The sequence below is a fragment of the Ctenocephalides felis genome, unplaced genomic scaffold (genome assembly GCF_003426905.1).
Source record: "Ctenocephalides felis isolate EL2017-DRISC unplaced genomic scaffold, ASM342690v1 CF-g0.4_SCAFFOLD_01170, whole genome shotgun sequence".
Classification (NCBI taxonomy): Eukaryota; Metazoa; Arthropoda; class Insecta; order Siphonaptera; family Pulicidae; genus Ctenocephalides; species Ctenocephalides felis.
The window spans coordinates 2,736,535-2,751,262 of NW_020537324.1; the positions used below are offsets into that span (position 1 = coordinate 2,736,535).

Sequence of the window (14,728 nt, forward strand, 5' to 3'; positions counted from 1 at the left end):
TAATAAAATAAGTAAGTTTATTACTTATCGTGTCGTATGACACGACAATCAATTTCAGTATTTATTTCAGCATACAAAATAGTTATTAGTATTTATTGTTCATTTATTACAATTATTGTTAGGCAATACCTTAGAGAATAATATATTTAGCAGCTATGAAAAAAAATGAATACTATGTTATTGTACTGAAGAAAATGCTGAGACAAATGATGGAGGCCGATCTGTGCAAACGGAAACCTTGTGATTTTCAGTATTCGGAACGAAATTTACTCGAACGGATAATTTATGGGAAAAGAAATTGAAAACCTTGAGAATGCGAGCTACGGCTATGAAGAATTCATCAGCGGAACGTGATATTATACAATGAAATTGAACGTTAAGGAAACACAAATCCCACTAATACCCCCCATAGGTAAAAGGAACAATACATACTATACTATAAAAGACTATGACGATATCTAGCAAGTGCATTCATACAACGAGTAGTTGTGAAGTGATAATAAGGTGTAAAAAGTTGTTTCAAAATGTTCAAAGTGGTAAATAGAATGTATTTTCATTTGTTATACCAAATAATTGAACTTTAGGAAAAAAAACTAATAACTATTAGGAATATTTACAATATGATTTTGTATATAAAATAAATGTAGTCAATCGTTAAGTGTAAATAATGAGTATCTAACAATTATTGTGTTCCAGGTTATATTCTGGATGTGCGTTGCGGCTGCTTGCGCCGGCTACGTCGGCACGCCGCTGGCCTATAGTGCCGCCCCGTTGGTTTACAGCGCGCCCTCGTCTTACGCCGTTCCTGCGGCCTACGTCAAGAGCTATCCGTTAGCCACGTCCTACGCCAACACGTACAAGGTCAATATACCTTCTATAAATATTCATCCATTAGGGCTTGGGCTTGATTGTATGCCTATTTATTATGTTCCATTCGAATCGATATACGAAATTGCAAAAACTATAACCAAAAAGTCCGAAAATATCCATAAACACCATCGATTGCATAAAATCAATTTATTTCAGACGATAATTTAATTTTTATTAAATCTTATTTCTCAAACAAAACATTCCTTATGAAATACGTGATGAGTAACATTGTGAAACTTAATTTTGAATAAAACTAATTTTTTTTTTCAAAGATGGGATGATAACTAGCAGATAAAGCTACATAAATGATTTTTAATAGATTTTAATATTCATTGTTCATTTATTCATAACGACTATGAAGAATATTACTTATGGAAACAATTGTTTATAATTATGGTTAGGAAATGTAAAAAAAGAATAATATTTGATTATTTAAATTTCAAAAATATTTTTAAAGCCAATTCAAGCACATACATCAAATTAATAATGTACTTAGGTTGCTTATCTCTGCAATTTAACAATGCTAAAAACCCCTGCTGAAAGAATTCATATAAATGCCGTCTATATAAATGGTATTTTTTCTGTCTGGAAAGTGTGATTCGAAATGAAAAGCTTTTTTTGTATCGAATTGTACGATGGAAATATTTTAAAACTCGTATCTAAAATAAGAAGCAAAAGAAAGTGTGCCCTAAAAATTACCCGCAGAACGTTCAATAAATCTACTTGCTAAGGAAGTCATTAAACTCGCTGATCATTTAATGAAAAAGTTCCTTGAATCAATATAAACGACAGTTATATAATGTAATAATTACAAGTGATGGGAATTTACTATGGCAATTGCTAATAAAAAATCTTCAAGATTAATCAAGCGAGTTTAATTAGAGCTTACAACAATGAGAAATACAGCAACGCAAAATTGAAAAAATTAAGGATTAATCGTTGAGGTCAACTATCAAAAACTTTTGAAATAAAATAAAACAGCAACGACATTTCAAATATCTACAATAAATCTTTAATAAAAGGCATTTGGTATTAAGCGGATTTTTCCACATAATATTGATAGACATGGCCATTGAACTTTTGTAATACGAGAAATTCGTTACTGTGTATATGAAATGCAATCACGACAATAGTATAATAGGAGTTGAGAAATAAATTGAAAACGAAATTGATATGTGTATAGTAAATACAAAAAATAAATATCGTCGTATAAAAAAGAGATATATATATACATATATATATATATATATATATATATATATATATATATATATATATATATATATATATATATATATATATGTACTCATACAGCCAAACGTTTGTATATATATATATATATATATATATATATATATATGTGTGTGTGTGTGTGTGTGTGTGTGTGTGTGTGAGTAAGATATTGTGGGGCGATACATCAAAGAATAAAAGCAAAGATTTATAAATTAATCTTTAATTCCAAACGTTTCGACATTCAATTTAAAGTCATCATCAGTGGATATTAACGTTGGTAGGTATACAAAAAATGATAAAAATTCATAGTGTTGACAAGTTAGATGTATAAACGTTAGTGCTAATTTCTAGTGTGTGTACACATCAAAACACAATGTCGAAACGTTTTGGATTAAAGATTAATTTATAAATCTTTGCTTTTTATTTTTTTATGTATCGCTCCACAAGAACTTACTCATATATATATATATATATATATATATATATATATATATATATATATACAGGCATTTGTGTATTGATATTTGTACATATATGCATAATAAGCTAATAAATCGTGCGGGAGCATTTAAATTCGAATAAAATATTTTGATATATTCCATTGCAGGTATCTTTGAAGAGCCCCGTTTACCACGCGGCCCCTTTGCCACTGGCCTACTCGCATTATGATACCCCTCTGAGCTACGCTTCGCCTTTGGGATACGGCCACGGCTACGGCCACGGCTATGGCTACGGTTACGGCTACCATCACTGATCGACAAACAAGAAGATTCAAGAGGACAAGAGAATAATACTCAATCACATACTCAAAATTAACATCATCGTTCCATAGAATGTATATAAGTTTTCATAAAAAATATATTATTTTGCATCAGAAGTCTCAGTCATTTCTCTTTTAATTATGTGGAATTTTAAATTTATTGGTATAAGTCAAAACTTTAAGTCAAATTTATTGTACGGCAAGCATGTAAAAGGGATTTAATAAAGTTTAAGTGAAATTTTTTGTCACATGTGTCCGATTCAATTTATTGATTAAAAAATCAATATATAAAATTGTATATAAAATATATAATTTGAGATTACATATTCATGTAAATACAATAATGTATTATTAATTATAATTGACGAACCTGCCCCATTTCAATGAGTTTTTGAACTCTAACGTATGATACATTAAATATTTACTAACATACTAAGGAATGGTAGTTTTTATTAAAGTCTCACATTAGTGTCATGATCTATTGTAAGTTCAACACGCATAGCATAAAAACCGTTTTAAATTACCTTTAAACTATCTTCAAAACCAATGTGTAAAAAATTAACAAAAACACTCAAATCATTTGTCGTGTATAAATGACCGTAAACTCGTTTAGCAATGTTTTGGTTTATGATTTAGGCAATCACTTCCTCTATTATATCAAGGTCAATTCGAGATGTAGTACTATATAGATCGAATTCATCTCAAGATCTATACAGTCAAATTTAAATCAGTGCTATTAGCAGACCTCTTGAAAGTAAACGGCAGAAAAATGTTCAAGTTGGTTAGTAGAAATCACTGAACTAATTAGTAATTGAAAATAATTAGTTATCACTCTTGTGTACGAATTATTATATAAATTGCTTGAAAATACTTCGGCTAAGTTCTGAGTAAAACTTTGTGCTATTGATTGACGTAGTTTAAAATACGATATTTTTATTAGGTGGCACTTTTCGCCTTGTTAGCCGTGGCAGCAGCCCGTCCAGGATACGTAGCACCTGTTGCTTACACTGCACCTCTCGTCAGCTACGCCGAACCATCTTTAACCGTAGTAAAAACAGTTCCCCATGCCGTATCGCACCAGTCCAGTACCGTAGTCCATGGCTCAGCCCCCGTCGTAGCTCCCGTAGTCAGTCACTATGCTGCAGCTCCCGTTGTAAGTCATTACGGCACCCCAGTGGTCAGCTACTCATCGCCAGTTTTAAGCACTTGGTAACAAGGATAAAGGAACATCTTTTAAATTAAGTTTTTGTAATATATATTTTCAATTTCAAACTTTTTCCTCACTTCGTGACATAATTATTAAAGTCACTCGTTAGATTGAATAAAAAATTTGTAATTTTAATAAATTTAGTTTTGATTATATCCGCTTTGATTTATAATTCACTAAAGCTGTAAATACATGATATTGTAATAAATTCAACATTTTGTCTTTTAATTGCTTTGCTGTGGAAATTCATGACATTATCTCCTTACAGATTTTTGATTTAGAAAAAAAGTATGTTCAAAGTGAATACATTTTATCAGATATATATCATATTAAAACTTTGTGTTCAATTACATGAAAATGAAAATTAATTCTTAACTTTTTTAATAATGCTCTAGAATCATCAGTAATATAATTAAAAAAACTTTATAAATTAACTAACATTTTATTTGTATATGTTTTTTTTCTAGACAATTCATTATATGATTATAGTTTTAATATTTACAATGTTGTAGACATCTCGTTTTCTCTTGATTATGATAAGTCCAATGTAATTGGTGTATTAAACGGCAAGTATAATTCATAATCTGCAAACTACCATCCATGTACGAGGCCGTGATGGCCGTAAACCAATGGTGACGCATAAGAGCTGACTACTGGCGCAGTATAATGGTGGCCGATAGCTGGAGCAGAATAGTGACTAACTACAGGAGCAATGACGTGTGATGCTCCATGAACTACAGTGCTGGATTGGTGAGATATGGCATGGGGTACACTTTTAACGACTAATGGAGCGGAGTAGTGACTTATCACAGGGGCCGTATAAGCCAAAGGCGCTACGTATCCTGGGCGAGCAAAAGCTACAGCTACGAGAGCAAATAAAACGACCTAGGAACATTATTAAAATTACATATTTCGGTTTAATGTCACAAATATATGTATTCATTTGCCATAATTCATTGATAATAATGATAAATCAATTGATTTAGCAATACTGTGTCTCGGAATCACTTACCAGTTTGAACATTTTGATTTAGTTTTGAATAATTCTCAGGAGGTCTGAATGATTTGCTGTTGAATTTACAACTGTGCAGGTCTACAGAACGACATCAGACTATATAGTACTAGACAACAGAATAACCTTGATGTGGAAGTAGAGGAAGTGCTGAAGTTGCAAAAGAAGCGTACCATTAATATCGCAGTATGCAATGAAGGCGTTCCATGTGTGATTTAATAAGACGACAAGACAAGTTAAATTTTTACAATTTTTCAATAAGCAATGCCTCAACTAGACAAGATTATTAGGCCTTCACTGAAACCTTTGCGCAACATATATCACACTGGTATAATCGAAGTTATGCCATATATAATATGATCGAGTAATGTAATTATTTATACATATACGATATCTTTGTATGGGCACAGACAATATTAATTCGATCGCTAGGATGGTGCACAGACAGACGAAAATAATAAGTATTCCGATATAGACCAAAGGCTATAAAATATCAACGGTCTGAGAAAATTACGAAATTATGCTGATTTACATGTTACTAATAAAGGCCATCTATGTCATATGAAATCATACAAGTCTTTTCTAACAATATGATAAGAAAATTATGTAAAACATCATTGTCTTTTCCATTGCGTAATGGTACTTACTACGAGTCGACGGCGAAAGTTTTATTGTCGATTGAGCTAGTAAGATTAGCAAGCAAGTGATTCAGAAACAAAAATGTACCGAGAGACATGGCGGCACGTACCATTGCAAGAGAAATAGCGCGGCCGAAGATCCATAACCCACATTTCCCGTCAGTGAACGAGTTGTCGAGTTCCAGTCGTGAGCTAATAGTTATGCAGCAATGACATACGTGCAATCGTTGCATAATATCGAAATATAAATGATTATGTTGCATGCTATCATTCACTTCTAATAGCTGTTGTCAAAACTTATTAATGGTTGTCCTATGTCTATTTGATTAATTATTATTACAATTTATGAAGCCCTTTCGTTTCGTTGGAGTTATTTCGATTAAAAGTATCAGCTATAGAGTAAAAACATGCCACAAAATGTGTGTATGCTGCGATTCCTCATTTTCTAAATATCTATCGTAGCAATAACCAACGAAATTAGCAAATCAGTTTAACGATTGACAAGAACAAAATCAAACAAACGAAGAGATAATAGTGCACAGGAGAATTAAAATAATCTTATTTTCGGTCATTATTATATGATCCCATATTTGTTCAGACAAATTGCTGCTGTACAAAAAATTTGTCTCGACCTTGAAAAAAAGTTTAATAAATAAATATTATAATAATAAACAACTGTCTATTATTTTTTTATCATTTACATTAACTTCTGCTTTTTCATTTTCTAAATATGTGCAAACATATTTACTCATCATTAAATCAACACTGCTTGAAATGAAAAAATAATAGTGCATGAACTACTAGTAAGTCAAATAATTGCATGACAAATTAGAAACAATATGCTTACATTACAATAATAAAGCATTTACATTTGCATCGATAATAACGGTCGATATTTTGGAAATAATACTGCAACAATTTTTCATAATTAAGATATTTGCTATTTAATTTGTTTATCTATATGCAAATAACTTTGATTTTAATGATCAGATTGACTATAGTCGATCATATGTCCTCAAATCGATGCCTTGATTCAATACAAACAAGCAATTAACATTAGCAAAGATTCTTCTATTCTGAAATACTACGATTCTTATTTAAATATATTCAAATTCATATAACTTTATTAAAATGATTAAGAGGCCACTTTAACATTTCTATTCCTAATGTTGAAACTATGTGATTAGAATGACACGTAAAATAATTGAATTACACGTTGAATAATTTTTTAACGTATATTGTAAGAGAAATAGTTAACTAACAATGAAAAATTTGTATAATTTATTGTATAACTTTAGAAGTATTTCAATATTTTCAGGTTCTGTATGGAAAGGGTTCAAAACCCTCGTATAATTCTTTGACCTATTTAATTTCCATTGTATAATTTATCGTGACTGAGAAGTTGTATAATTTTCTCAGTTATTAGAAATAAGTAGGATTTAAATACACGGGCGAACTGTTTGCAATAATAATGCCGCAACGAAGCAGATCAATTACCGTTCCAGGTATGTAAAAAATTGAATATTTTCAACTTCCCTGTCTGTGTTGATTGAGTTGAAGACACAGAAGTATATTTTTATTTAGGGCAAGTATTTCTAAAGAAATCCAAATCGTGTCGCACAACACCGGACCGCATTAATATTAGCGGGAGTCCTTGAACAGTTCAAGTACCGAGCCGTACCTACGCTATTGCATTGCATCTTATCGTCTTCTTAAAAATAAAAAAAAATCACGGCGCAGGTGCGCACCACTGTCGCCTTCGAAAGAAAGTAATTGTTACAATTATTTTCAAAGTTTTTATAAAAATGTTTAATAAGTAGGCCTATGTGTTGTAAATATGTACATGCGAATTATTATTTACAGTACCTATTTTATATCTATGTTAATATTCTTATCTAGACAAAAGTGGGCCTAGTGCAAGATTTAGTAAATAAATTTAATACATTTACATTTTTAACTACATACATTACATTTATACATTTTTAATTAATTTAATTAAACTATTCAAAAAGTCGTTCATAATACTTGCTCTTTGATTTACACACAAAGAAATAGAAATAGAATTTGAAAACTAATCATGCTAACTAATCATAATCATGCTATCATAATCATGCTATCATAATATTGTGATTTGTATTACGTCATTTGTATCATATCATTAAATATATTAAAACTTTTCTAATTGAGATAAAAACTATAGATCACAACAGAGAATAAATATATTTATTATAAACCTTTTAGCTCATAAACAGAAATTCATGACGTATGTACCATATATATTATCATATCAATTCAGCAAGAACCTTGCTCGAAATATATTTAATTTTGAAGCTTTGAACTTCTGAAACAGGTATTTCTTGTAAATTTATTTCCCTGCTAATATTTGACAATCGATTCATTGGTATTTTATTGCGAACGTTATTAATAAAGTGCAAGTAAAACTTGTTATATTGAGGGTTTTGCCATAGGCATTTAAGTTAAATCTATTAGACTTCTAAATCTATTAGATCAATAGGCCATATGGTTTACTAATATATTGAATCGATTATTTGAAAGTATCACTGACGTACTGTTATGTTTTTTATATATTTTAATTAATAATTATCAAAGGTAATAAATAATAACCATTCCAAAATTTGTTGCAGTTAACTGTAATCATATAATGCATTTTATATTCCAGTGAAATAGTTTGTCAATATATGAGCATCAATAATATTGAAATTAATTTATCAAGTATCGCACCATAATGATTTACGCACATCAGATAATTATATCAATCATTATTAAATATTGTCCACTATTGTTTTCGGCGCATCGATGCATTTTCACTAAATGGACAATTTGTTGTATCGATACATTCGAAAATGCTCCCGTTTTGCAATGTTTTGGTCATCTGCGGACGTTGGTTAAGCCGAGCTGTTTTTTCATGGTCAGCTGCGGACGACATATAAAAGAACAATCAACTGTTGCTCAAGAAACAGTTTCAAAAGCTTATTCGAGAAGCAACACAGACCTCTAGAAGCTCTAAATAACAATTATCAAGATGTTCAAGTTGGTATGTTAGAATAGAACCTACATTATATATAATATCTAACTTCTTTTGTATGTGATAATATTTTATCAGGCTTCTAAATAACGTATACGCTTATTTCTAACAAAATATAACATATTAGGTTGTCAAATATCTCCCTTTTGCTCTTGGTTTATAATACAAAAAGGCGGAAGGGAGATATTTGACAACCTATTATAAAATGTGTAAGTTGTAATTCTCAACAATACCTGACAGTTATTGTTGTATATTGAATTTAGGTGGTGTTGTTCGCTCTCGTCGCCGTAGTAGTTGCCCGTCCCGGAAACCTCGGCTTAGCCTACTCTTACACAGCCCCTCTGGCTTATGCTGCTCCACTCGCGTACTCTGCTCCTCTGACAGTCGTCAAGTCGGTTCCAACTTCGGTCTCTCACCAATCCAGCACGGTGGTTCACGACTCGGCTCCAGTCGTAGCACCAGTCGTGGCACCGGCCGTTGTGGGCGCACATTACACACCAGCTTTGGCTTACTCGGCTCCATTGCTTCACGCCTGGTAGATTCGGAGGACGCGCAGCAGATCGAGACTTTTCACCTATAACAAAATGCACATTAATAAAGACTGATAATATTGTCCATACAAAAATATAATCATTTCAAACAGGAGTTATTTCATCGAATACAAAATCGAATTCAAGAAATAAATAATTGGCAATACAATTCAATAGTTTTATTACTAGATTATCTTGATCTCTAAATTAAGTTTGAATTCAGTTCTTGGTTAAGCTATATATTCAGTGTTAAACTCAAATTCATTGCAGGTAGTATTGCAAGTATTGAAGCTTAAATTCATTACAAAGAAATTATTAACAATATTTACAATATTTTACAATATTTTCATACAATATTACAAAATTATTTACAATAAGGCAAATAAAATATTATTAATGCAATTATTCTTAAATTCATTGCATTTTAATCAAAAAATTTAAATATTTTAAATTCTATTGCCACAATAATTACTAGTATTAACAAAATAGCACATGCTATATCTCCTAAATCAACAATATAGTCCGATTTACTCACCAAATTACAAAGAGTAAAAAGTACTTACAATTAGTTATTTTAATCTTGTTAAAATAGAAAAATCAATAAATAATGGTATCAGGATATGGTAATGCACTGCACTATGGCAATATAAGCATTAAACTTGTAATTAAACAATGTTTCACAAAATACTAACTTGAAAAATCACAAATGGATTGTGTGAAATATATTTATTTATTTATTTATTTATTTATTTAAATATATAGCCCACAGATTTCTCCAAGAGGACTCAAAAATACAATTATTTGACATAATGAATAACAATTAAAATATACACAAAATTACAATATATAGTTATATATGCCTTGTCCTCGCGTTTCAAGTCAGTTATCCCTATGGTAACTTTTCGGTTGCTTCGCGTTACAAGTCAGTTATCCCTATGGTAACATTGCAGATATATATTAAATTATTCTATGCAGAACATACCTTACCATGAAGCGAGAGATTTAATTCGACGCGATACATATGCTAGCAAGACTAAATCCAAGTTTGTTAGTTTTGATAAAAATAATGACTTTCCAGTCATTAAATCCAATACAAATCATAAACAGACATCAGGCCCGGTTTTAAACCACATTAATAGATTCGACGTCTTATCAGACATGGAAGGTGAAGAACGTAATGATGACGGAAAGGTGGCCACAATCAGTAGACCTAAAAGATATGGTTTCAAAACCATAAACAGAAAGTCCGAGATTAAGACCAATTTCACAGAGAATAAAAAGGAGGAGCTGGTATCAGCAGCAGTTACTTACAACCAGTTGGAAACAAAGTATAGTCCTAGGAAGCGTGTAAAATCAAATTCGGAACATGTAACCGTAGATCGGTCAATTAGGAATATAAGTGAGCAGTATAAAGACTCAGATAAAACATTGCAGAGGTTATGAAATTAATGAAGGAAATTTGCAGTACGGGTGATGAAAATCAATTTAAATTGCTAATATTTGAAATGAAAAAGATATTGAATGTACAGCGGGGTGGAGCTGGAAATCAGCACCAATAATGTCTTTAGTTTCGGTCGTAATTACTAATAAATACTTAATAGAACATGACAAGAATAGTGTGTATATATAATAACATTTAAAAAAGTTATAAATAATTAATACAAATCGATTTTATGGCAAGTACAAATTTAGAGAATAACTCTGTAATGGATGTAACAATTCTTCAGTGGAATGCAAGGTCATTTATGTCTAATAGAAGTAGTTTAGAATATTTTTTGTCATGTCGAGATATATCAATCTTGGCTATTACTGAAACCTGGTTTCAGAAAGAGAAAACTTATGTATTTTCAAATTATAATATAGTGAGAGAGGACAGAGATGATGGAAAAGGAGGTGCGGCGATATTCGTGCATCGTAACCAGCCATATAATGTGGTAGCAATTAATTTAGGATCTTTGGATCCAAAAAGATGCCAAAGTTGTGGAATTTACTTAATGGTAGGAAATGTTAAATTATACGTTATTTCTATTTATGTTGCACCTAATTATTATGTCTCAGTAAATGAGTGGAATGATTTTCTTTCGCGATTGCCCAAACCCGTTATTCTTTGTGGAGATTTCAATGCACATCACTTTTCATGGGTAGTAATTTTAGTGACAAATATGGTAATAATTTCTTAGAGGCTATTGAAAATAATAATTTATATATTCTCAATAATGGAAAGCCTACCTTAAAATTTAAAAATAATATGTCAGTAGTAGACATCTCTTTGTGTTCGCATAATTTTGCGCACAGAATAGACTGGAATGTATGTGATGATTCATTAGGGTCGGATCATTATCCAATTTTGCTGAAGTTGAGAGGTGTGCCAAGAGCAAGAAAATATAATCCAAGTTGGAATTGTAAAAAAGCCGATTGGACAAAATACCAGTCAGAGATAGGAAAAAATTTGGAGAGTTTTAATAGCAACGACCCGGTTCGTGCGTATGAATTTTTCATAAATGCTATTAATTCAGCGGCCAGAAAAAGTATTCCGATAAAAAATGGGGACCTGAATGCTAAATGTGCTAAACCAGTATGGTGGGATGAGGAGTGTGATAAAAATAATAAGAGAGCGCAGAAAGGCGGAAAAATATATAGACAAAAGTCTAGTTATGAAAACTTTGTTGTATGTAATACTATTAACAGTAATATTAGAAGAATTTTCAAGAAAAAGAAAAAACATAAATGGTATCAGTTTACGGATAATCTAAAACCGAATACCCCACCGAGGGAGGTATTTGCAATGATCAAACGTCTTAAAAATTTTGTGGAGCCTGTTAATTCGAAATGAAAATATACCGCATGAAATAAGAGAAGGAGTAATGGATTATTATGCCCCTGCCGGGGTCGAATCTTGTATTGGAATATGTTACAAAAGCAATTCGTTACTGAAAGATCATATGCTGCTAAAACCGTTTTCATTATGGGAGTTAAATTTAGTTTTTGGGAAAAATACGGATACAGCACCGGGTAAGGATCTTATATTTTATTCTATGATTAGTAATCTACCATTTTCGGCCAAGAAAATATTTATTGAAATTATCAACAATGTATGGTTAACACCTGAAAAAATTCGGAATGGAATGATTACGTATTAATTTTTATTAAGAAAGCCCAGAGAAACCCAAGTATAATATCGTCATATAGACCAATATCGCTAGCTTCATGTGTCGCTAAAGCAAAGACAGGATGATTAAAAGGCGTTTTAGAATGGTGGGTAGAAAAAAATAATATTTTGCCGACAAGTCAATATGGATTTCGAAAAGGCCTTGGAACATATGATAACTTAAGTATTTTCTTGCTGACTTACATTTTCTAATGCTAAAAATAACTATGTCGTGGCATTGTTTAGCGATATCAGAGGAGTTACGATAAGTTATTCCTGAAATTTTAAGCAAAGCCATGAATGATATAGGACTTCCACATGAATTTTCGAGGGCTATAACTGCTTCAGTTTTTGAGAGAAACGTTTACTTCAAAATTAATGATACGATCATAGGACCAAGAAAGATGTATAAGGGTCTTCCGCAAGGCGGTATTTTAAGCCCAATTTTATACGCCTTGTATGTAAGGGAAATAGAATAATTTGGGAACCTGGTACTAAAATTTTGCAATATGCAGACGATGTTGTAGTATACGTGGAGAAACAGAGTCCAGGAAGCTATAGATGCAATGTCTCGGAACATTGAACACTTTCATGTGTGGCTAGCAAAAAAAGTCTTGAGTTGTTGATGACAAGAGTTCGGTAGGTATTTTCACAAGGCATAGGGACAAAAATTTCCCTACAAGTATTAATAGTTGGAACCATTCCATCAAAATTGAAAAATATAAATTCCTAGGGATAATTTTTGATCAAAAACTCTCATTCAAAACGCATATTAATTATGTAATAAAAAAGTCGAAAAAAATATTAATTTATTGAGGATGGTGATTGGAACATGGTGGGGGGCTCATCCTATTACTGCCCTTAAATTATACAAAGCGCTAATTAGACCGCACTTAGATTACGGGTGCATAATTTTTAATAATAACATGCACTGTAAAAAATTAGACAAAGCGCAGTATAAAAGTTTAAGAATATGCCTTGGAGCAATGACATCCACGCCTACCAATGCTTTACTCGTGGAAAGTGGTGAATTGCCGTTAAACCTCAGAAGACAATACCTGAGCGACAAATTTATAATAAAGAGACTTTTAGTACAAAATACACCAATAATAGATAAAATAGATAAGGTTGCTATAGATACGATAATGAGCAAGTACTGGAGAAAAAAAAACAATTCCTAGTTTAGTTAATAGTTATAGGTATGTATCAGAGATTAGTGCAGGCACGGTCAAGTACACGAAGCATCCGTATTATAATATTCTCCATCTAGACTGCACTTTAATTATGGAGAAGATTTTCAAGGTTGATGATGATAATTTAAATGAATTTAAGTTTATTTTTACGGATGGCTCTAAATACAAAAATATGGCTGGTTGTGCGGTGTTTCAGGAAAATTTAAAGATAAAATTAGGTTATAAATTTCCGGATTTTGTGTCAGTATTTACGACTGAATTAATAGCAATTAAAAAAGCACTAGAATTAATAAAAAGATACAATTTTCAGAAAGCGATTATATTTACAGACAATAAAAGCTGCATTGCAAAATTGCAAAACTTATTCTATACAACAAAATTACTTGATGCAGAGTACTATGTAATTTGGAATAATATTGCTAGACTAGTAGAAGGGGGCCATAATGTGAAATTATTATGGGTCAAGGCACACTCTGGGATTGTAGGGAATGAATTAGCAAAGAGGGCTTCAGAGCATGGGCCAGAGGTAAAGGTTGCCATGTATAAAGATTTTTTAAATAAAGTGTCGCAAAGGATCAACATGGAATGGCAAAAAGATTGGGATGTTTCATCTCAGACACGTGGTCAGTATTATAAAAGAATTAAACCGGTAGTGAATAAAAAACTATGGCAGGAGCAATTTAAAGAAGAAGACAGAAGGGTGTAGTGACAGTTACGAGATTGAGATTAAATCACGGGTTATTTCCAACTCATATGTTTCGGTTGAAACTTATGGAGTCAGACCAATGTGCATGCGGTGGTGCAAGCGGTACCTGCGAGCATATTGTTATGGAGTGTAATAGATATGTAGTGCAAAGGAAGATAATGTTGACAAGTTATATAAGTTAAATCAGTGTGTTAAACCTTTCAATTTATTTACTGTATTACAGAATATAAAATGTTATAGGTTGCTATGTGATTTGTGAAAGAATGTAAAATTAGTTTTAAGTATAATTAGTTAATTATTGTATTAAATATAATGTAATGTAGTAAGTGGCTAAATGCTCAAGTTAGCAAGGCCAATAAAAAAACAAAAAAAAAAAAAAAAAAAA

The 14,728-nt window shown here is 31.4% G+C and overlaps 4 protein-coding genes across 4 annotated transcripts; 3 read left to right on the plus strand and 1 right to left on the minus strand.

The window, feature by feature from the left end:
- Positions 1-479: 479 nt before the first annotated feature.
- On the plus strand, positions 480-2,857 carry LOC113365961 (cuticle protein 65-like). Its single transcript, XM_026607505.1, has 3 exons — positions 480-536; positions 697-861; positions 2,711-2,857. The coding sequence occupies exons 1-3, from the start codon at positions 525-527 to the stop codon at positions 2,855-2,857; spliced, it is 324 nt and encodes a 107-aa protein (XP_026463290.1). The 5' UTR covers positions 480-524.
- A 775-nt stretch (positions 2,858-3,632) lies between these two features.
- LOC113365963 (cuticle protein 38-like) lies at positions 3,633-9,332 on the plus strand. The gene is given in 3 exon segments (XM_026607507.1): positions 3,633-3,644; positions 3,804-4,072; positions 8,981-9,332. Coding segments are annotated over 3 exon segments (606 nt in total). The 3' UTR covers positions 9,306-9,332.
- LOC113368456 (pupal cuticle protein G1A-like) lies at positions 4,574-9,131 on the minus strand. Its single transcript, XM_026610003.1, has 3 exons — positions 9,000-9,131; positions 5,083-5,232; positions 4,574-4,955 (listed from the first exon to the last, which is right to left on the minus strand). The coding sequence occupies exons 2-3, from the start codon at positions 5,092-5,094 to the stop codon at positions 4,662-4,664; spliced, it is 306 nt and encodes a 101-aa protein (XP_026465788.1). The 5' UTR covers positions 5,095-5,232; positions 9,000-9,131; the 3' UTR covers positions 4,574-4,661.
- Positions 9,333-13,728: 4,396 nt separating the features above from the next.
- On the plus strand, positions 13,729-14,343 carry LOC113365965. The gene has a single exon (XM_026607509.1). It carries the CDS (start codon positions 13,729-13,731, stop codon positions 14,341-14,343), a length of 615 nt encoding a protein of 204 aa, XP_026463294.1.
- Positions 14,344-14,728: the final 385 nt, after the last annotated feature.